This window comes from Meleagris gallopavo, chromosome 10 (genome assembly GCF_905368555.1).
Source record: "Meleagris gallopavo chromosome 10, MGAL_WU_HG_1.1, whole genome shotgun sequence".
Lineage (NCBI taxonomy): Eukaryota > Metazoa > Chordata > Aves > Galliformes > Phasianidae > Meleagris > Meleagris gallopavo.
This window is the reverse complement of record NC_139413.1, coordinates 15292855-15312984: the sequence shown is the minus strand read 5'-3', so window position 1 is coordinate 15312984 and position 20130 is coordinate 15292855. Positions and strand designations below refer to the sequence as shown.

At 41.8% G+C, this 20130-nt stretch overlaps 1 protein-coding gene across 11 annotated transcripts in view; it reads left to right on the top strand.

The window, feature by feature from the left end:
• The window catches only part of LOC146543714 (uncharacterized), an 82183-nt gene that overhangs the window by 13123 nt on the left and 48930 nt on the right, over positions 1-20130 (top strand). Inside the window, exons 1-2 of one of the 11 annotated variants that reach the window (XM_085231091.1) lie at positions 15058-15120; positions 15318-15810. The exons of 8 other annotated variants lie outside the window; for them this stretch is intronic. In XM_085231091.1, the coding sequence (XP_085087217.1) occupies positions 15763-15810 (48 nt within the window). In that variant the 5' untranslated portion in view covers positions 15058-15120; positions 15318-15762. Of the gene's footprint in view, positions 1-6350; positions 6528-15057; positions 15121-15317; positions 15811-18631; positions 18771-20130 lie in introns of those variants that run through there. 2 more of the 11 variants (XR_014885079.1, XR_014885077.1) reach the window with 2 other exon arrangements.

Sequence of the window (20130 nt, the reverse complement as noted above, 5' to 3'; positions counted from 1 at the left end):
CTTTCACAGCTGCACTGTGTATGGCCTGTGCTATAGCAGAGGAAATTAATTTATAATGCAACAATCTCTTCGTTTTCTCAGCACAAAAATTCCCCAAAATACTTAAAATAACACTCAAAGTGGGACAGACCTTAAATTTTGAATAAATGAAACCCTAATCCAATGCATTTCTGAAACAAGCTTGTTATTAAAGAAATAAATTTGAAACAGCAAGTGGTTGGAGAATTTTGGATTTAATTATTTAAATCTACTTAAGATAACTATCTAGCACTGTGTTTGGGTTTCCTGGTGAGAGAATGTTTTCCAGGAAAGGAATCCCACCCAGTGCCTGGCCAGTGTTAACTTCCTTCTGCAACAGTATTCTCAGTAGCAGAGACAAATAATTAATATTATAATAAGGCAAAGCATTGTATGATTATGTAGTGACATCAATTTCCTTGACATGTTCTGCCATGAAAGCTGCACGGAGCTATGTGTGGAGCTGGAGACACTGCCGCGCTCCTTGGCTAAATGGTACAGCCATTTAGCTGTGCTCCTTAGGTACCTGAGAGGGAAAGTCCCTCTGCAGTGCTGCAGAGTCAGTGCAATTGTTAACACCTAGCTTGGGATATTATGTGTGGCCACTGAATAGATAAATGTTGAGTATTGGATTTTGTTCATTGGCGGTTGTTGTACACATGAAGAGTTATACCTGCGGATGTGCGTTTTGGTCAAAATCTATGATGTTGTCTTTACGATGCAAGATTGCTTCCCAGCATGGCATAGATAAAGAAGGCAACAAATCTGCCTTTTCTTTTACAGTACTGTAACAGGAGCTTGCTGGATCTTGGCTCTCTATTTAGAGTGAGAGTGAGAGAAATTGAGGATGTCCCTGTTCTGTGCAAGGCCCAGGAGAAGGACGAGAAGCAGGAGGAGTTGCCTGTCTCCAGCCGAAGTGCAGGCACAGGGGACGGAGGCGCACCGAACAGCCACTGTGGCACAGCTGACTTCCTCCACAGCCAGAAGTGGTGGGAGAAAACTCTGGCGCTGAGTCACATTTCCTTCCTTTGGGCTCGTGCTGGGATGGATGGACATGCCTGCACTGTGCCAGCAAGGCCTCACTGTGTGGCTTCTGCTGGGTGAGTGTTGTATGTATGCTGCGGATAACATGGATGGTGTTTTTGTGTTTGTATGTTCTCACGAGTGAGTTAGTTCTGAGTTCTAAAATACACAACGGGTGCGAGGATGGTGTTTGAGACCAAAACCTACACGTCTGCTCTGTTCTCCTCATTCAAGCACGCTCACTGGCTTACCATATGGTTATTAGCAGCTTTTTCTTTTATAAGTCATTTTATATTTTCAAGAAAAGATAGTCCTATAAATATTCTTTTCTTGCAACGTAATGCCTATGCTTATGTGTTACATGAGGCAGATGCTGACTTCAAGCTTAGTTCTTGCTCAACAGATCTTTCAGCCCACCAAAAGGGGTTGATCAGTGTCCCCCTGCTGAACCATTTTTTTCCTCTGTTGCTTTGACCCATTGATTTAATTAAGGTCTAATAAAGAGAGGGCTGAAAGATTGTTAAAAATCTTTCCTCTTTTTTTCATGGGTCTGACCTATGCTGGTCTGTTGGTGCGTATTTGACTTCTGTGTGCCCTTTTTAATATGTAAGCAGAGTACCACAGAGCTTGTATTCCTTAGAGCCGGTTGTCTTTTTTCCTCAGTGGTAGATTAGATTTAGTTTTGGTTTTTACCAAAACAGTTGCTTTTCTGGAGACTTCTTATTTTAGTTAAGTAGTAAAATATTGAAAGTAAGTCACGGTATCAAAAGGAAAGACCTCGGAAAGCTTAGGAGTGACCCTTTCCTTTTCTACTTCCTTTCCCATCTTCCTCTTGCCAGCAGAGAAGGAGATAGAGAAATAAAAACTCTGGTTTTGCTTTCCAATTAAGTAACAAGAATGACTGAAAGCTCACTAAACATAGAAGTTTTTTCACCAGAAGTTCTTGCTGTTTTTTCAGCTGACCCTATTTCTTATAACTTTGTGTCTTACGTAGGTCAGTGTTAATGCTCAAGAACATGCTTTATGCTGTTTGTCATAGTGGCAGTCTTCCCTTTCCCTTTTCCTTTCCCTTTCCCCTTCCCACCAGCTCTGCAGTCGTTACTCTAGGTTGAGCTTTTCTCAGCATGCTAATTTTGCTTCTGAGCAGGCTCATCTGTATCCAGTGAAAGGGAGATTACCACCAACGTGCCCCCACTTCACCAGAGAAGTCTCCAGTACCGGTGCTCCCTGTGCTTTTTGGGCACACTGAGACTGCGCTGACAGTCATATTAAGAAAAAGGAGTGGAGAAAAGACCAAGCTGCAACTTCAGGAAATGGTTCTGACATGCTTTCTGTGGCTTGAAAGAACAGCATTGCTATCGAGAGTGGCAATTTGTGACTGTGAGCCCTCCTAGACAGCTCTTGTGCTTGAGTTTCCACGCTGCAGCTCATTAGCAGAAGAGCTGCCTGCAGGGCTGTGCAGGTTTGCAGAAAAGCAGGATGTGCACTGAAATAAAAACCTGGTTTGTGGGGCTGTGGTCCCGGAGCCGGCTGGGCGCTGGCACTTCACCCTGAAAGAGAATAAGCCACCTGGATGTTGGGACCACAGAGATGTGACACACCGCTTGCTGGGGGCCATCCCTGCCCTGTAAAGCACTAAAGCAAGTGTATAAATCCTCCTGTGTTCACTGGGATTTAGGCATCTGCTTAAAGTTAAGCACTTGTTTAGAGAGTTTCCTGAAGGAAAGCCTGACAATTGTGCCCAAGAGTAACTTTGAAATTAGTTTTAATTTGCTCATCATAACCAGCTGTCATGAGGCTGTGTAAAAAAGCTGATTGTGGAGAGATGAAAGACTTACCAGGCCTCCAGCTTTGGTGTCAGCGCCTTGCCCAGCACCCAGCCGGGTCCAGGCTGCACCTTCCAGCCCCAGCCTTGCTGGGGATGTGCTGTGCTCTGCTTGGCCCTTCCTGCAGGGAAAGCACCCAGCTGCTGCCCATCTGTGGCAACCTCTGCGGGCGATGGTGGAGGGAGGGAAGGTCATTTCTCTGTTTAGTTGGAAAGTGCAAAGTGAAGGAGGGCAGAGCATGCAAGGAGGGTAGGAGCTCTGTGTCCAGGCTAAAGGTTCAGCCAGACTTCCTGCTTGAAACACAGTCAGTGCCACATCCATTTGTGTCACCTGAGTCAGAAGCCTTCAAGACCCCTTGCTTTTAGGGTATATTTTCTTGGTAATCCCTTCTTTCTCAAAACAAATTTGAAGGTTAAACTTAAAAATGCAGCAATCAAAGTAAAAAATACCCAACACACACTGACTGCTGTTTAGCTCTGTATGTTTATATGGTTTACATGTGTCACTTAAGGCAAGCAGGATTCTGTCCATGTAGCTTGGAGATATCTTATTTTTTGATAAAATACATGGTTAATTTGTCAGGGGATTATAGCACCATTGTCTGGCTCTCAGAAAAACTACATTTTCAGTGAAGATATTTTAGAGCTTTTTTTTGTAGAGTGCCTAGGTAATTAATCTGAAGCACATGCACATTTCCATATATCCATGTGCTGGAGCAGTGGTGGTTGATGTAGTAGCTAAGGTCAGGTAGAAACCAGCCATGCATTTAGTCTCTTTTCCAGTGCTTCACTCAAAATTCCCCCAAATCTAAATTAATCTTCCAGAAATGCATAGGAGATTTGGTTTATGATGGGGAAAAAAGAGCCTTGCATTATTACCGTATCCTATCGGTCTTCCTCAGCGTGACTTTGTGTAGAAGACTTCTGCTGTGATAAAGCACAAAGCCACAACTGCTTCTGCATCTTAAAGCAAATGCCAGTTACAGGGGATGCTGAGCAGGGGGCATGGTTTATCACAAAGCAGCCTTTTTGGGGTATCCCCTTGGGGTGGAATGGGGCTCAGCCCTGCACTGCTGGGAGCCAGGGGCAGGCTGGTGAGAAGGGCCCAAGGACACTGGACACAGCTGGGTGTGATCATGGCTGTACTGCTTGTGCCCTGCCACAGCACTGCTGTGCTGTGATCCCTGCCCCAAAAATCCCCACTCTGGGCTGTGGCTTCCCTTCTCCGCCACCCGAAACCGCTCCCTCCCTTGCAGTTTTCATTCCTTTCCTCCTTGCCAAGAACGCTGACTCCAGCCTGATCTGAAAGTTAATTTTAACAAATAACATCTTGGGCCGAGCCAAGTTAGGATCTGGAGATAGGACACACTGCGGGAAGGGAGCGGGACTGGGACTAGAAGAGAGCATGAACACTCAGTCTTGTAATATGTGTGAGAGCTGATGCTCTCAGAGCAATCGAGTGCTTATTATTATTTCTCTTGGATAGGTCACCTGGGAATGGAGGAATTTTTCATTTTAAATTAAAAAGAAATCTTTTATAATGCTCATTTCTAAAAGGAAAAAAAGAAAAGCCACCTCATCATGGAGGCAATTAGATGGAGGACACATTGGAAGGAGTGACTAGTTGTTAATTTTTGAGCTGCTGACCCTGACAGAGGGGTTTTTTTGACGTTTTTTTTTTTTGAGGGGTATTTCAAATGCCTACAGTCCGTGGTTACTTCTCATTCAATAGCAATTACCGTATATCCATTTTGTGCTAGGGACTGCTCGAGGTGGGTGCAGTGGTCCCTGTCAGATGTGTGCCAAATTGAAATGCCAGCAGCTGTGTGAGCAGTGGGATAATCGTATCTGCTGCTTCTCTCTTCCAAGTCCTGGTAAATGTTTTAGGGAGTAACTTCCCCTTGCCTTGACACGAGCTGAAAATGCAGTCCTCTGTTTTGCATCGCAGATCCCAAGTCAGCCGTGTCAAGGTTTGACCAAGAATCAAGGAGGATAATGGGTCAGATGTAATTAAGAGGCAAAACTACTGGTGTAATAGCTGCACATTTTGGTTTCCTTTATTTCTGCCCATCAGATTACAAACCTCGGTCCCTTTACCACTTTAAAAACCAAATATGTAACTGCAACCCCTGCCTAACTGCTCTATTTTATCAGATGGAACCCAACTAGCTAGACACCACAATACAAAAAATAAGCACATTGTACTTCAGAAAAATATGGGGCTGAAAACTGAGAGAAAAAACAGTCTTGTTAAAATATGGATGTGGTCCAGTGATGGAATGAGTAGAGAAACTTGAATGGATTAGAGTCAAAAAACACTCTGCTTAATTCTTGGGGTTTTTCATTCGCCATTCAGCTTACATCAGTGTTAACATCTACAGAGAAATGCAGCCATTTACAATTTGCAGTTCAATGTGTTACTTTAATTAGTATGAAAATTAAAGGGCAACTATAGGCCAATGTGAATGATTATGGAAATACATGTGCATCACATGCAGTGCTCTCATTTAATTAATCGTCTTGTAAACTATATCGAGCACTTTAAGTCAGCTGCTGAGTATAACAACTCTATTTTAAATAACCGCTTAATACTTAACAGGATGTGGAGAAAACACTGTAGCACACGACCGCTTCTCAAGTTTCAGCGTCTGAGATTTTTTAAAGCTGACCCAAGTCAACCGAAGGAATGTTTAACACCCCGTGTCTGAACACAAGAAACTCTGTGATGTGCAGACATTCAATTACATTTTTTAAAAAGTGAGAAGCGTTTTGTAAAATAGTGACTTTAGAAAACTAATTGGCAGCAGCAAACCGGAGAGTGAAGGCCAAAGTTAGAGGGGAACTTTTATTACAGTAACTCTAGTCAAGGAAAAGGGACATAAAGGCATCTTTGTTTCTCAGTCAAATTATCTGATTAAGAAATAAAACATTTTAACGTGCTTTAAATGCAGCATTAATTATTTATATGAAAAAAAATTAAAGCCAGCTTCCATGAATTACACTTTGTGTGTGTGAATTTAATGTTACAGGAATAGTAATCCTTTTACATTCGTGCCTTACTTCATTAGGCAAAATGAAATATTAAGGGCTCCATTCATTCAAAAAAATTCTTAAGCATTCAGGTCACACTTTTGCTGTGGCCTTTTTTTTTTTTTTTTTTTTTTTTAAGAGTACAATTTACAGCACTGATTTTTAACTGTGAGTCAGAATAAGCAATCTGCTCCTGCAGGATGGGCTCTAATAAATGGATGAGTTTGGGAAAGAGCAAAAGTACTGTGGTGGGTCATGTCGTCAGTGAAAAGGCCCAAGGTATGCGGTGCTGTGAGGGTTCAAAGCTACTTGAGTATAATAGATCATCAGATGCATTGCTGGCAGGGAACCTCTGAACTGCATGAACCCCTTTTCCTGTAAATAATATTCCCTCTCACTGACTGTTTGCAATGACTGGGCAGTGCTGCATTCAGGTGAATGAAGAACAGAGGCTGTTACAAGGGCGTATGTGTTCAGGGATGTACTTTTCTATTTTCCAGGCATTCCCATTTCAGCAGTGGTGTGTCTGTGTTCAGCTCCGCGGGAGGAAATCCATTGACTGAAGGCATGCTGATGCCTGGGGGATGTGGTTACATGCTCATCAGTCACCTGTCTGACTGCAAACCCACTGGTAGGGCGGTGGTGACTTAATGTGTTGTTTTGCTTATGGGGATGTGAAAAAACATAACAGAACTCTGATGGTTTATCATTTCTGTTGTTTCTTATTTTTTTGTTTCTTTTTTTTCTTTTTCTTTTTTCTGTCTGAATGGAGAAACAGCCAGAACTGTGCAGTGGTGTTCACCTCTAGCTTTCAAAATATTTACAAGATTCACTTAATGTTAAAATAATCATTTAAAAAGAGAGATGGGGGAAAAGAAACCCAAAATCCAAGAAAGAAATGATGAAAAAAGGCTTACCCAGAAGCTTGCAAATCATCAGCTGGCCGAATTTATATAAACTTTTGGGAAATATAGGAAAATGGGACAAGGCGTCAGATGGTTGGGTAAGATTGATGTATTTAATAGTTCAGTTAATATGGATCAACATCTGCATTTGGTTACATCTGCATAAGCGCCTAGCTTTAGCAGAGTTGTGCTGTTGGAACCGAATTTGGACCAGTGTTTTTAAATAGGCCCTGGTGCAGAATACCTGCTGAGAGCTCAGTGCTGTTGTGCCCGGTGGCCCTGCAGAGAGGGTGTAATGCAATCTGTTAGTGTTTCTCCTGTAATTTTTAAAACACGTTGAGGAGTAATATATTTTTTTATAATAGGGTACTCCCTGTCTCTTTAAGTAACTGTCAGATGTATGATGTCCTCGTGCCAAAATGCTATGGTCTGCTCCCTCTGAGCAATTGTTAATTAAATCCATCCCTTATTGTAGAGCCTGCCTAGTCTCTTACCCATTCTGCTTATCTGTGACACCAGATGATGCTCAGTAATTCATGGCCAACATGCTCCCACCTTCAGCAGGGCCTCCTGTGCACTGACCTTAGCCAGCTTCACCTTTTCCTTATTCCCAAAGAGAATGCAACGCTGTAGGCAGCAGTATTTATCAACTTCTCCTGCTGACCAGATGAAGGCTCAGTGATAAATAAACGTCCTCCCACCCACTGCAGCCTCCCAGCCCTCACCGTCCCCCACTGCCCACCAGGATGCAGAGCAATGGGAGAACAATGGACTGTCCTCAAAGAGGACCATGAGCTGCATTGCCGGTGGGGAAGAGCTGCTTCTACTCAACCAGGTAATGTTGCTGTGTTGGCTGGAAACTCTGCACTGGTCCTGGGCAGTGCCACCTGCAGATCCCTGCACCTACTGGTAAGGCTAATACACAGGAGCTGGTAGGAATACTTTCATAGCTGACAAGCTGTTTCCCATGAACAGTGTCAAAGATTTAAAAGCCACTTCTGCAAATGGGACTTTCTGGCAAATACACGCTAAGCAAATCTTTTATTATTACCATATGGCTAGGAATACTCCCAGAGTTCTCCTGGAAATGGGTACTGTACCAGCAGAAAGCAATATTCTGTTGGCCTGTGCATTGCCTCAAGGGTATTTACCATGGTAATAAGATCAGTAATTCATCTCCTAAAATCACTGGGAGTACAAATGCTTATTTAAGTAGATGGTATCTTGATTGCAACTGAGTCAGGAGAGCTCTTAAAGCTGCCTATTTAGGCTACAGATCTTCTGTTAAAGGCAAAGGGCTGGTAGTTCTTGGTAAACATAAGAACATTGCGTTTCACAGCTACCTCACATTTTCAGCAACTCAGGGTAGATGTATAGTACATCCCTTGGTGAAATGAACTCATACAAATCTGTTAGGAAATGATGCCTCTTGCTTTTTTTTCCCACTATTTTTTGTTTGTTTTTTTACTTTCTATAGAAATGTAATGGGAAGAGATACAAATCTCTCCATCCCCAAGTGGTTTGTTAGAAGAAAAGAGGCAGAGAGAAAGCCATCACTGCATATATTCCAACAGCATCTGGGGTCACCTGAACTCCACTGCACTAGGTGATGCAGCACCAACAGAAATTAAGAGGCAGTCTTGGCCCTGAAAGGAAAAATCTGGGGAGTAAAATTATTTACTTTGTCACAGAGTAATCCAGTGCCAGGGAGTCTGCAGACTCAGTGGCCTCTGCTGCAGAAGTCCTGGAGGCTTCCAGGCTTGCTCAACTGCTTTTATTTTGTGTACAAAGTTGATGAAGAGAAAACAGGTTTTTATAACAAAGGCATACAAATGAAAGTTGAAAGACCTGACTTCTAATCCCAGACTGCTGCAGGAACTCTTCATAGAATGAATGATATGATCCAGAAATAGACAAATTTGTCAAATTGTTTTATTTGAGGAAAACCATAATGTGTCCTCTGAGAATCCAGAATGAGTGCCTATAGCCCTATGGCAGGAAAGTCTCAGGTGGTCCACAGTGATTCACATTGGTGATGTGGTAATGGAGGTGAATCACAGAAAAACTGAGCTAGAAGTGCCTGAACCAGATGTTTTCTAGTTTGCCAAGAAACCTGAGCAAGGATTTGTGGCTGAAATGGAAAGCATTAGGCATTTTCCTGCAGAATGCTTTTCTGTGCTTTAACTTTGTCGATACTCTTCCTTCTCCTTTCAGTTATTAAGCTAAATATCACTGAGGCATGTGCAAATTTGATGAAAGAAATATTAGTTTGTACTCTCTATGTGAGAAATTAAGGATTTTTCAGCAGGCACAATTCTTCCTTGTAAGACAGAGTTTTCGCCTTAATTTTTTTTCTGCAGTCATAGATCATAACAAATGTTTGAATTAACTTTCACCCGTTTGATCACTGTTGTCAGATAGAGTATGTATGCAAATGAGACCAATACATTTTGGTGAAGTTCTCTGGATTCCACCAGAATTCATAGAATGGTATTTCATTATTTAACAGTGCTTAACACTTTAGGTAGCAGTTTCCATCCTCAAGCTTATTAATCAATGTAACACTTCTGAAAGGAGCATTTCTATGTACTCCAATTAGAATGAGAAATTTAAAATGTATGGATGCGTTCTGAAGTGTTGGTCAAACAGTGGAAGAAACCCAGGTTTTGAATTTGGGAGTTTGTGGTTTCTGTCCTCTGCTCAGGCCAGACTCCTGTGGCACACAGGTCCCTTTATGTGCTTAATGGATCAAGCTCTGGATTTAGAGCCACACATCAGTGTGGTGGTGCTCTGACTTCGAAATATAGTGATAACAGAACTGATTTTTATAATTGCTGCGTAGAGGACCTGAGATGAGAACACGGCATGCGGCTGCAATTTGCTCTTTCCAGCTTTAACACTTGCAGGAGCTGGAAGATTAGTTTCTAGTGCGCAGTAAGTAATGCAGTGCTAAGTGACCTCTTCCTTCTTTCATGCTAATAGGTGTTACAGTGTTGGGTTAACAAAGAGTTCAATCCTGATATAGCAACAATAATTTTGTCTGGAGTGAAATCTGTTGAGTTCCCTCATCTCTTTCCTATGCTTGCTATTGTAGGACACTGACGGTACTGCTGCTCTATTCTTGTAGCCAAGACAGTGTCAGATGAATGTTTTCTGCAAGCAACTTATAAAAAAATGTATATTTTATCCAATAAGCTTGATTTAGGAAACGAGGTTTGTTCACTGTTACCACCATTCAAGTGCAGCAAAAGAGGCCTCCTGTAAAGGGTATAATGAAAGACAAACCATTCCAGTTGGTTACTAGAGGCATATCAGTAAAGATTATCTCCTGCATACATCAAATGATTGATAGCAAGTTTTAAAGCTTTTCTAGTTCTCTGCTAGCGCTATCCAACTGCAATAAAACACAAGGATTTCTCTTATACCCTTCCATATAACCCCCCTCATGCTTCATGTAAGAAGAGCTTCAAGAATAGTAAAGAATAAAAAATCTCAACAAAAAGGTACAAAGAGTTATTACTTTTAAGTAGCTCAGTCCATTGCTTTTAGGGTTGACTATCTAAAGAATAGCAGGAGAAGAACTGTTAATATGTTGTTCCTTTGCTCTTGGTAGGCAAGCCTCTGAGGCCTTGTCAGCAGCCCAACATAAATCAGCTGCTGTGGCTAGCAGCCCAGAACATGCCCTGTTGGTGAAGAGAGATGATCTGGGGATGACCAAACATCTCTGGCAAAAGCTCAGCAAGCATGGCCCCTGTGCTGGTTGCCTTTATGGGACAAAGCAGGGCCACAGGCTAAATGGTGATTTCTCCATCACACCTACCTGTGAGGTGCAGGTTGCAGTCTTGTTCTTTCTCCCTGTCTCCTTGATGGCTGAGTTGCTGGTTCTACCCATGAGTAGGGCAGAATGTCGTAACTCTCTAGGGGAATCCACGTCCATCAGACTCCAAGACCTGGGAAGCACCTTGAAAATACTGAGGCTTATCTGCCTCTTACAGACACAGCCTGCTTGGAAATTAGCCCCAGCTACTAGATTTGGAATTGGATCTGTGTCCAAATATCCCTTAAATTTAAGGGATATTTGTCCTGTTGATGTCAATGATATTTCTACCATTGACATTACTGGCTGAGGGTTCTAACACTGTGTTTTAAACCACAGAACTATAGTTTGATCTATATGTAATGTAAAGATAGGTATTAACTGGGAAGTCTAAATTTCTGGAAGTCTCTCTCTAGTAGTTCTTATTAAATTCACTACTCCAGCATAATGTATCTTTCTGTTCTAATCATAGCATTGCTCTACTTGGGCATGGCACATCAAAGGGGCTACCTTGCTCTTGCAGCAGAATTCTCCTTAGGTTCAGTCACTCTGGGGACCTATACCAAATTTCCCCAGTTCTGTGCACAGGCCAGATTTTCAGCTGCCTTTTAATCTTTGGCAATTTGAATTTATATAGAGAACTTGCAGGTGACAGCCTGGCTACATTGAGACAAGTAGGATAGAAACCATGTCAGAACAGTCCCTGAAAGTCCTACAGTGTGCTTAAAGCATTTCAAGAGAACCCTTGATCCAAAGTATCAAAGGGTTACAGTAAGATCAAGAAGAATTAAAACTGATGGTGTGCCAGAAATCACGTGCAGCACAAGGTCATTACTCACCCTCGTTAAAGCGGTCTCAGTACTGTGGCCTGATCTGAAGCTTAATTGAAAAGTTTCAAATGATGCATTATAACGAAGACAAGACAGCCACTGCCCATTCCACGACCTCTGCTAAAAAAGGCTGATCGGTAATAGGGCAGAAATCTAAGCAATTGCTTGAGGATAATCAAGGCCTAATGAGGTATCCACTTCAGTCTTTCAAAGGCATTGGAACCTCTCCCTGATGCTGGAGAGAAGGCGAGGGCTGATGTGAGCAAGCTTCTGCATCCAGAGAACAGGCTGCCTGGACAGGGTAGTCACAGGTCCTTGACATCAGAGGGAATACCAAGGGCAAGGCTCTGTCTGCAGTGAGGGCTGTCAGCTGTGTAAAAGGTTAGTGGCCTGGCCTAGATCAGCCTCTTCTCAACCGCTCTCTTTTGCAATCATTTTCTGTTAGCCCAGACTGTGAACCAACATGGTAATTCAGGCACGATGGACTCCTCATGATCAAGTTGTGCTAGGAACCAAAACAGTGGCAATAGCAGATAGCTGAATGCTGATGTTATCAATTCTCCCTAAAAATTCAGAAAAACACGTAACTCCTTGATGCTCCACTTGAGCATGATAACAAACTGCAAGTCACAATTACTTAAAGAAATCAAATATCTCCTTGGCATCTTCCTCTTTTTTTTTGTCCTATTATCTGTTTGGCAGAGAGGTCAGTGCCCATATCCATACGATTATCTCCACATCCAGCTGCCAAATTGTGCAAGTTGCTCTTCCTGGGCTACCGCTTGAGCAGCCATATTAAAAGGCCTGTGCTTGCCCCTGACTGATGAGCACTCACAATTTGGGATCACCTTTCAGTCTGCAGAAGCTGAATGGTTTTAATCTTTCTGAAAAAGTCAGCTCAGCCATTTTAACCTGTATTTGTAGGCTCTGCTTTTGTGAGGAGAGGGTGTCACAGGTTCGTATCTGTTTGCTAAGCAGGTTTGCTTGCTGTTCCTAATCTTCCCTGTCTCTCTTGCATTTTGAGATAAACTAGCCATGGGAAGTTAGACCAGACAAAAACATAATATAGGCTTTCAGGTTCAGTGTCAGAGTACAGCTGTTAATGGTGGACTTGCTCAAAGGCATTGTGCAACTTACCAACTTACAGAAATTCATCAGCAGCGCAGACCATTTTCTTTGGCTTTCAGATTCCTCCTTGATTTTAAGTACAGTTAAAATCTGAGTGCTGCTTTCTTTGTTATGAAGTCTTCTTTTTCATGTTATTTTCTTCAACTTTGAAGACAGACTGAAAAAGAAGGCCGAAATAAATAAACAGTTAAAGGAAAACAATCACAACCGCATTTATGCAGTCATTCAGGTAGCTGTCTTAAAGACCATCAGAGGTATAACTGGCCGCATTGGGACACTCTTGGGCTGAGCATCATACCAGTGTGTTTTGCTGAAGTAAGACCTCCAATGTCTGACATACAGCACCAGCTCTGCAAATAGCACCAGCTGGCAGGAACCCTGCTCCTGTCTGTTGCTTGCAAATTAATACTGAGTCTGTGCAGGGAAATAGGTTGTCATCACCAGTGCCTGTGGTCACTCTGGGCTGAACCGACCAGTGTGGAGACGTCACATCTGTACTTTCCTCTGTGTGCTAAGCTGCTGCTGCTATACCCATGAAAGCTGTGCCCGAGCACTTCCACTGTGCTGTCCTGTCCTTAGGGAACTCTAGGCCACCCCGTTGGGCTGAGCACTGCCAGCTGTTGTGTGGGGCTCACATAGCAGCCCACCTGGCTCTATGTTGGCTGGTTGGCCTTCCCCGCACTGCATCAGCAGGGTGAGCAGTGAGGGGCAGGTTGCCCGAACAAGCCCAAAAGTACAGTGTCAACAGGCAATTCATGATTGTTAAAGGCTATGCTTTTGCTGCTCATCTCAGCTGGGCTAATCTTTTTGACTTCAGGGCTGCATTTTCCTCATCTGTTGCTGGGAACATGCTGGCTCACACTCACTGTGGGTTGGTGAGGCATTTAGAAGCAATCTGGGTCTTTACTTCCTGTACAATATTTTGGCCTACTCAGGCTGACCTTAGTAGGTCTGTTCTGCAAGCACTGTGTGTGTGTGTTGTGTGTGTGTGATGCCCCATGGACTGATCATTCCTGGTTTGGCTGTGAAGGATGAGGAAAACTTCCAAAGAAGCTAAATTTGCTATCGAGTGGGAAAAGGGGCAGAGGGAGTGAGAGAGGAGCCAGTGAAAAGCTGTATGCAAGCCATTGGCTCAGCTGAGTTTTAAGTAGTGATGGGAGAAAGATTCTGACATTTAAAAAAATGTAGATGGCATCCATGTGGCAAGAAATAGGGCAGTTGAGTTATCGGTATATGATGAGAATATGAAAAAAGTAATTATTGTACAGTTCTATTAATGAAATTGCACCGCAGCACAAAAGAAAAAAATCACAAATAAAGGCCACTGAGTTACTTCAGGGGAAAAAGAAATCTTCTATTATATGAATAGCAATATCATCTCGTTAGCTTAGCAGAGGGCTCTGGACACTTAAGAAAATTCTAAACATTTCCATATATCCTAGTCCAGGATGAAATTAAACTGTTGTAAAGCTTCCCTGGAAGCCAACGTTTATCTAATATGTAAGCATATTTAGATTTCATTTTGAAATGGCTGTTAAATGCTATCCTTTGGCTGCACTCTATCCTTCACTGTAACTTTTTTTAAAAAAATTATTGAACACTGAGATTCTGATGCTTTAAAAAATGTGCTTTCAGAACTAGAAATGCCTGAATGACCAGTTACAACATGAACTAACCCTGAGAGATATCCGTTGAGTCTGCTCTCCTCCTTCAATTTGCTGGCTGTTTCTCCAGTCATGCCTTGCATTAATGTTCTACACTTAGCTAAACTGTGTGTTATATTTTAGGTCTATTTTTGTTTTGTCTAAAAAATTTCCAAATTGGCATTAAGTATTCAAGATGTAATCTCTGTAGCAGAAAACTAGTTATCAGATTCGTACAAAACAACTGGGCAATAGAAATAACTCTGAGCAGAATGCATTTTTTCTTAGAATTAATTTAGAGAGAATATAATGGCTGTGAAAGGTGCTGGATTGCAACATCAGAAAACCGAAGCTACTATTTAACCACAGAACGGTTACAGGATGGGAGATGGCTTTACAAGATTCTCAATGAGGTTTGACAAAATAGTTGTCTCTGGTTTGGTGCCTTTCATCTCACTGGAACAGGCAGTCTTTCATGTGGCACTAGCAGTCACTCTCGGCTTGTTGGCTTCTGCTGGGGTAGTGGAGGAGCCCTTCTGTAAAAAGAGAGTGATTTTGCTGTGGGGATTGCTAGCTAACATTTGAAGTGTGGTTAAACCTTAGGGTGGACACTGTGACCTGCACCCCAGTATACAGTCTGCCACCATCTTTGTCATGTCCCCAGGTACCACAGGCATAGCACTGGGCCCAAGCTTTGCATCTTTTGCTCTCTGAGACCACCTGTTTCTTGGAGGAAGGAGAGAATGGACATGAGGTGCTACTATTGCAGCTACAGCAGAATCAGGGCCCATTTGTCATTTTTCCCATCTATTTTTTTTTTACAGATCCAGAATAGTTATCTCTGAAAGCCATGTGTGATCCAAATGGTTTGAGTGTCAGTTCTTGGTAATCAGTTAGTCAGGTAAGAATTTATCAAAAAGTTGGCAATATGTTGTATTCTAACTGGTAGTCTTGCCAGCAGCAGGAGCATTTTTCATGATACACATTAAGCTTCAGTTTATATTTGCCACTTGGTTCATTCTTGGTGTTGACGGTTTTTACTGACTTCGCGAGGAGTGGGAGAGCCCTCAGAATAATTTTTACTAATTTCTCTCAAAGGGAGAGGCTTTCCATGGTCCAGTGTGCCTCCCCACAAGCTCACCAGGGAAACAAAACCATCCTTGGGGTGCTTCATGTGTGGAAAGGAGAGGGGGCCTATCCAGTGGGCCCTCTGCCATGGGGAGGCCTACAGAAGCACAACTGACAGGCCGGTTACCTCATTGCAAAGCTGACTCGTGCACTAACCCACTAGGAACCAGTTAAAAACTTTCCTCCAAAGCTACATTCTTCTGCTTGTTGCGGTATGTTGGATAGGAGGCTGCATTCCCTTACGCTGGAATTTCCTGAATTAGCACTGCACAGGAGTGGATTTATTTTGTAGTCCTTGAGATTTGAGCTTCATGGATTTTACAGCCTTTATGTGCCACAAAACAAAGATTTGGTTTCTACCGAGGCTTTGCAGAAAGGATTACCATCTGCTGACTTGTTGGTCTACCAAAGACTGATGCTCTCCAAGACTGCAGGTGACCTTGACCAGGATTATCTCACTGAAGTGAGTATTATTGATGCTGCTCTCATATAGCTTCTGTTGGGTTTGGCATCAAATGTTGCTTTTTGCACTGATTTTTAGAGCTAAAGAATTTTTTTCCCTTTTTGTTGTCACTTTGCAATGTAAACTGCTGAGGGAGCTCATGTTGCTTTTGTTGTAGCAGGAATATGTTGATTACAATATGTACAATAGGGCAGAGTGTAAAATGGAAGAGTGTAAAATGTCTACCTGGTTTTGGAAATACTTTATAGTGTTATTTAGATGCCAGATTTTTCATTAGGCCAGAGTATGGACATCCTTCTTTGGTATTTTCCATCCTAAACAATCCAAGTGCTTTCTGGGAGTAAGGGTTCAATACCTTGAAAGAATTGTCATAGATTCATCCTGTATTTGGGGATTTTACAGATGCCTATGGAGTCTTACCCTTCTTTTAAACTTACCTCAGTCCAGCCCTGCTGTAGTATTCCCACTTCTTGATTTAATCAGAATTAACCTTCAGATATGTAACTCCTAGATTTATAGCTTCAATGAAATGGAAGCAGGTTATATAAGACATTCTACGTTAAAGTGTGCTGTGTGTTATACTCTACTTGTGGAAGAGTGTAAAATGTCTGCTTGGTTTTGGAAATACTTTATAGTGTTATTTAGATGCCAGGTTTTTCATTGTTCTGATAACGTCTTCCTAATCTGCAAGTTTTAAGTAGCAAATCATTAGATTGTTGTGATTTTTAAATATATGTAAGAGATTTTGCACTGTGGTGTTGATTCAGGTCTTAGACTTGCACAAGAATCATGTGGGAGCTGTGATTCTGTCAAACAGGTTTTCCAGAATTGTCTAGGCCCCTCTTTTCACTCACCTTTCTTTTATGCTCTTACCTCTTTCACTTCCTTTCAAGGAGCCATTTTTCTACAGACTCTGAGTGACTGCTGCCATAGACTGTTTCCTTTGAAAATTCAATTTCCCTAATATTATTTGTACTTACTAAGATAAATTATTGATTCAGGATTTTCAAAATCTAAGTAAGGATACTTTCCACCTTAGTTGCATACTAATTAACATTTTGCTTTGTGGAGGATTAATATTATACAATCTGTAGCCCTACTGTAGCCACCTCTCTCTTCTACCTGTAATCCAGAAAACCATTTTCTTTTGTCCAAAGATGACTGCTGTGCTTCCCAGTAGCCAACATGTGTTTTCACAAACTTGTCTTAGAGCTCCATGAAGAACAAGTCTCCACCCAAACATTCCTCATGGAGTCTTTCTTTTATGCTGTTACAAGCTATGTGGTTAAATTAGCCTCAGTAAACAACACCTACTAACATTTGTGGAGTATCTCAGGTAAGAAATTTAATGAGACCCTCCCTTAGAGAAACACTGTCATTGTATCCCTGCTGCAGCTCCTGGTTGCAGCGCAGGAAGATGTTGCAGTGCTGGCTGATGTAATCTCTTGAAAGCATTAATTTCATTTGCAAAATGCTGTGGTTTTTCTGAAGTGTGTGAACTTTCCTTACTTTCCTTTCTTGAAATGTGAATTAATGCTTTGTTTTCATCTGTATGGCCTTGGTATGTATCCTGCCTTTGTACGCAAGCCTTTAAAACTGTGTGGCTAGGATGGCATGTTAAAAAAAATCACTGTTAGAGTAATTAAGTTTTATTTTCTGCAAGTCCTAATGATAAAAAATATCCAGTGGTTCTCACTGCTGGCACCCACGTTGGTGCTCAGCTACCAGCCAAGCCACATGTCAAAGGACCAGCTCAGCCACTGAAAACAAACTGAAGGTAAAGATGAGCAGTAGGAAACAGCTTAACCATAGTATACCCTCCCCTGCAGATGGTAATTCAGACCACATCTTGTGTGCTTGGGCTGTGTGCTGGTGATGTGCTGCAATGTAAACACAAACAGAACTGTGGTTATATTTAGAATTGTCGTTGAACTCTTAGTTGTTCCTCTCCAAACTTCATCCTCACCATTCGTATTTGAAACCATATGGCCTTTACTTCCAGAGTTAGCATTGATCCATGCAGTGTCCAGGTTGAGCTCTTTGAACACCCACGATTAAAGTTCCCCTTGTTTTATAATTTCAGCTGAATTAAATGTTAGTCACTCCTTGTCGGGAGACGTTGGGCTGCTCGTCACTGAGAAGCTTCAGTCTGGAGGCAAGTCCGCTTCAGTGCCAAGGGAAATAATAACCGGATGGATGGAAAGCATCTGGGATTGATGTGGTTTAAAGGTGCTGTTCGTGCAAGCTATTATCAAGGAAGGAGTTAGGGAAGAGATTCACTCTTAAAATGCAGGTGCTCTAGTGCTTTCCCTGACAGATTTGTTCCAACAGTGTTTTGAATTCTGTTTAAAATTTGAAAGAGCTAAACCTTCAGGCTCTTCTCTTCCTTTCTTAAATTCATTTCCCTGTTTAGATGAAAAAGAAACATTTTGCAACTTACTTTAAACTTTCTTCAAAAGACCTGCTGGAATAGGAACATTCGTGTGCAGCAGCGCACAAGCTGTAAACGAATGTTAAGCACAGCAGATGGAGCGATTCTAAGTGCACTAATGGGCAAGCATTAGACTGCAGGAATTTACCTAAGAGAAAACCTCAGGTGAGGAGGGACTGCCAGACGGGGATAAAGCCCCAGTGAATGCACCAAATGATAGAAGAGTGTTACCAGAGTAAAGAGCTGCATGTGTAAAATAAATATCGAAATGGGGAAATAGTGCCAACAAAGATAATGAAAGGTAGAGAACATTTTGGTTAAGTAACTGGTAGAGCAGCATGCGCACACAGCCTCTGCTGCTCCCTATGGGATCTTAGGGTGTTTGTCTCTCTCTCCCTCCCCCTCATTTTGGCATTTTTTCTCTCGCTAATGACTGCAGCTTAACAGAGTTAACAGCATTAATGGGCAACTCTCCTTCCATCCAAACACGGAACAGACTCTTTTGTAGCGCTCTGTCAGACGTTTTCAGGTGCGTACTTGCCTCTAAATTTCTGACAAACTGTTTTCCTCATAATTTTTGACTAATGCTGTTAGGATCCTGGCTGCTGGTTCCTTTCCCTGGCGCTGGGGAAGTAACAAAACAAATGGGTTGAGGTTTGCATGATTTGTGAATATGAAGGAAAAAAAAGATTTGTGTAAAAAAAAAATACCCCACAGGAAAGAAATAATGGGCAATATGTTTCCTTTTGAACTTTTTTCAGAACAACCTCTGGAAAAGGTGTCATAAAGCCCCCAGAAATGAGTAACAGCACAGGGACAAAGAAAACTCTGTTACAGATGTCTCTGCAAGTCTATGAGCAAATTGTTTTTTCTAAATAACTCCAGAACATTACATGGCCTTAACAAGTTTCCCAGGACAGGAACTCCGAGTTTATTACTTACTCACATTGTCATCAGAAATTAATTTTGTCCCTGAAAGACAAATTGGCTGGTAGCTTATGAAGTTAAATGGAAAGAACAAGTGAGCATCTGTTTCTTCTGCATTTTGTCTCCTTGGTGTCTTACATATAAATGAATCAGAGTGTTCAAACTTAAATTAAGATCTTTGGCTAGATAAACAGTTAAAACTGGTTCCCATAGCTACCTCTCACACATAGCTGTGATTGCATTATAATCCCCTAGTAATCAGGTCTAAATGAAAGAAAGATGATAAGGGTGCTATTTTCAGTTTTCAGTACTGATTTTTATTAGCGCTCAATCAGATCAGGACTGCTTTGCCTTTCATCACATTGTGGCAGTGTTTGTAGAATCATTAGAGTAATAAAGTGTAAATCTTACTGAGGTGCATTTTTCTTGAGGTGTTTTATATAACGAAAACTCCAAAGATTACACTGGCGGGTACAGGAAAGATTTGTTTCTGCAACTGAAGTGAGGATGTAATGTGTGCTATATTCATTTATTCTTTACCCAAGCGAATACCTAATGAATTACCTCGCCAAGGTAAAACAAAAAATAAAAATGTCCAAAGAATCAGCCTGTCTGAACATGGTCCTAATATACCATATAGTGCAAGTACCGAGTTTAGTCATTTTTTTAATTTGCCTTATTATCTTGTATCATATCTCTCCCTGTGCATTACCATGCAGAAATGAATTACAGGCAAAACCACAAGCACTGCTATTACCAGCCTGCTGTTTTTAGTAAACTGGTGCAGCCCAATAAAACATCATGTTGCAGCAATATATAAGTATTTATTGTAGAGTAAATTTCAGCTGAACAAAAGCACATAGGGAGGCCTGATCCTGCTTGTTCCAAAAGCAGTAGCAAAGCTGAAGCTTGGCTTATGCATCATGTGTGCTCACCTGTACCCTTGGTTTGCAGTGTCCTTT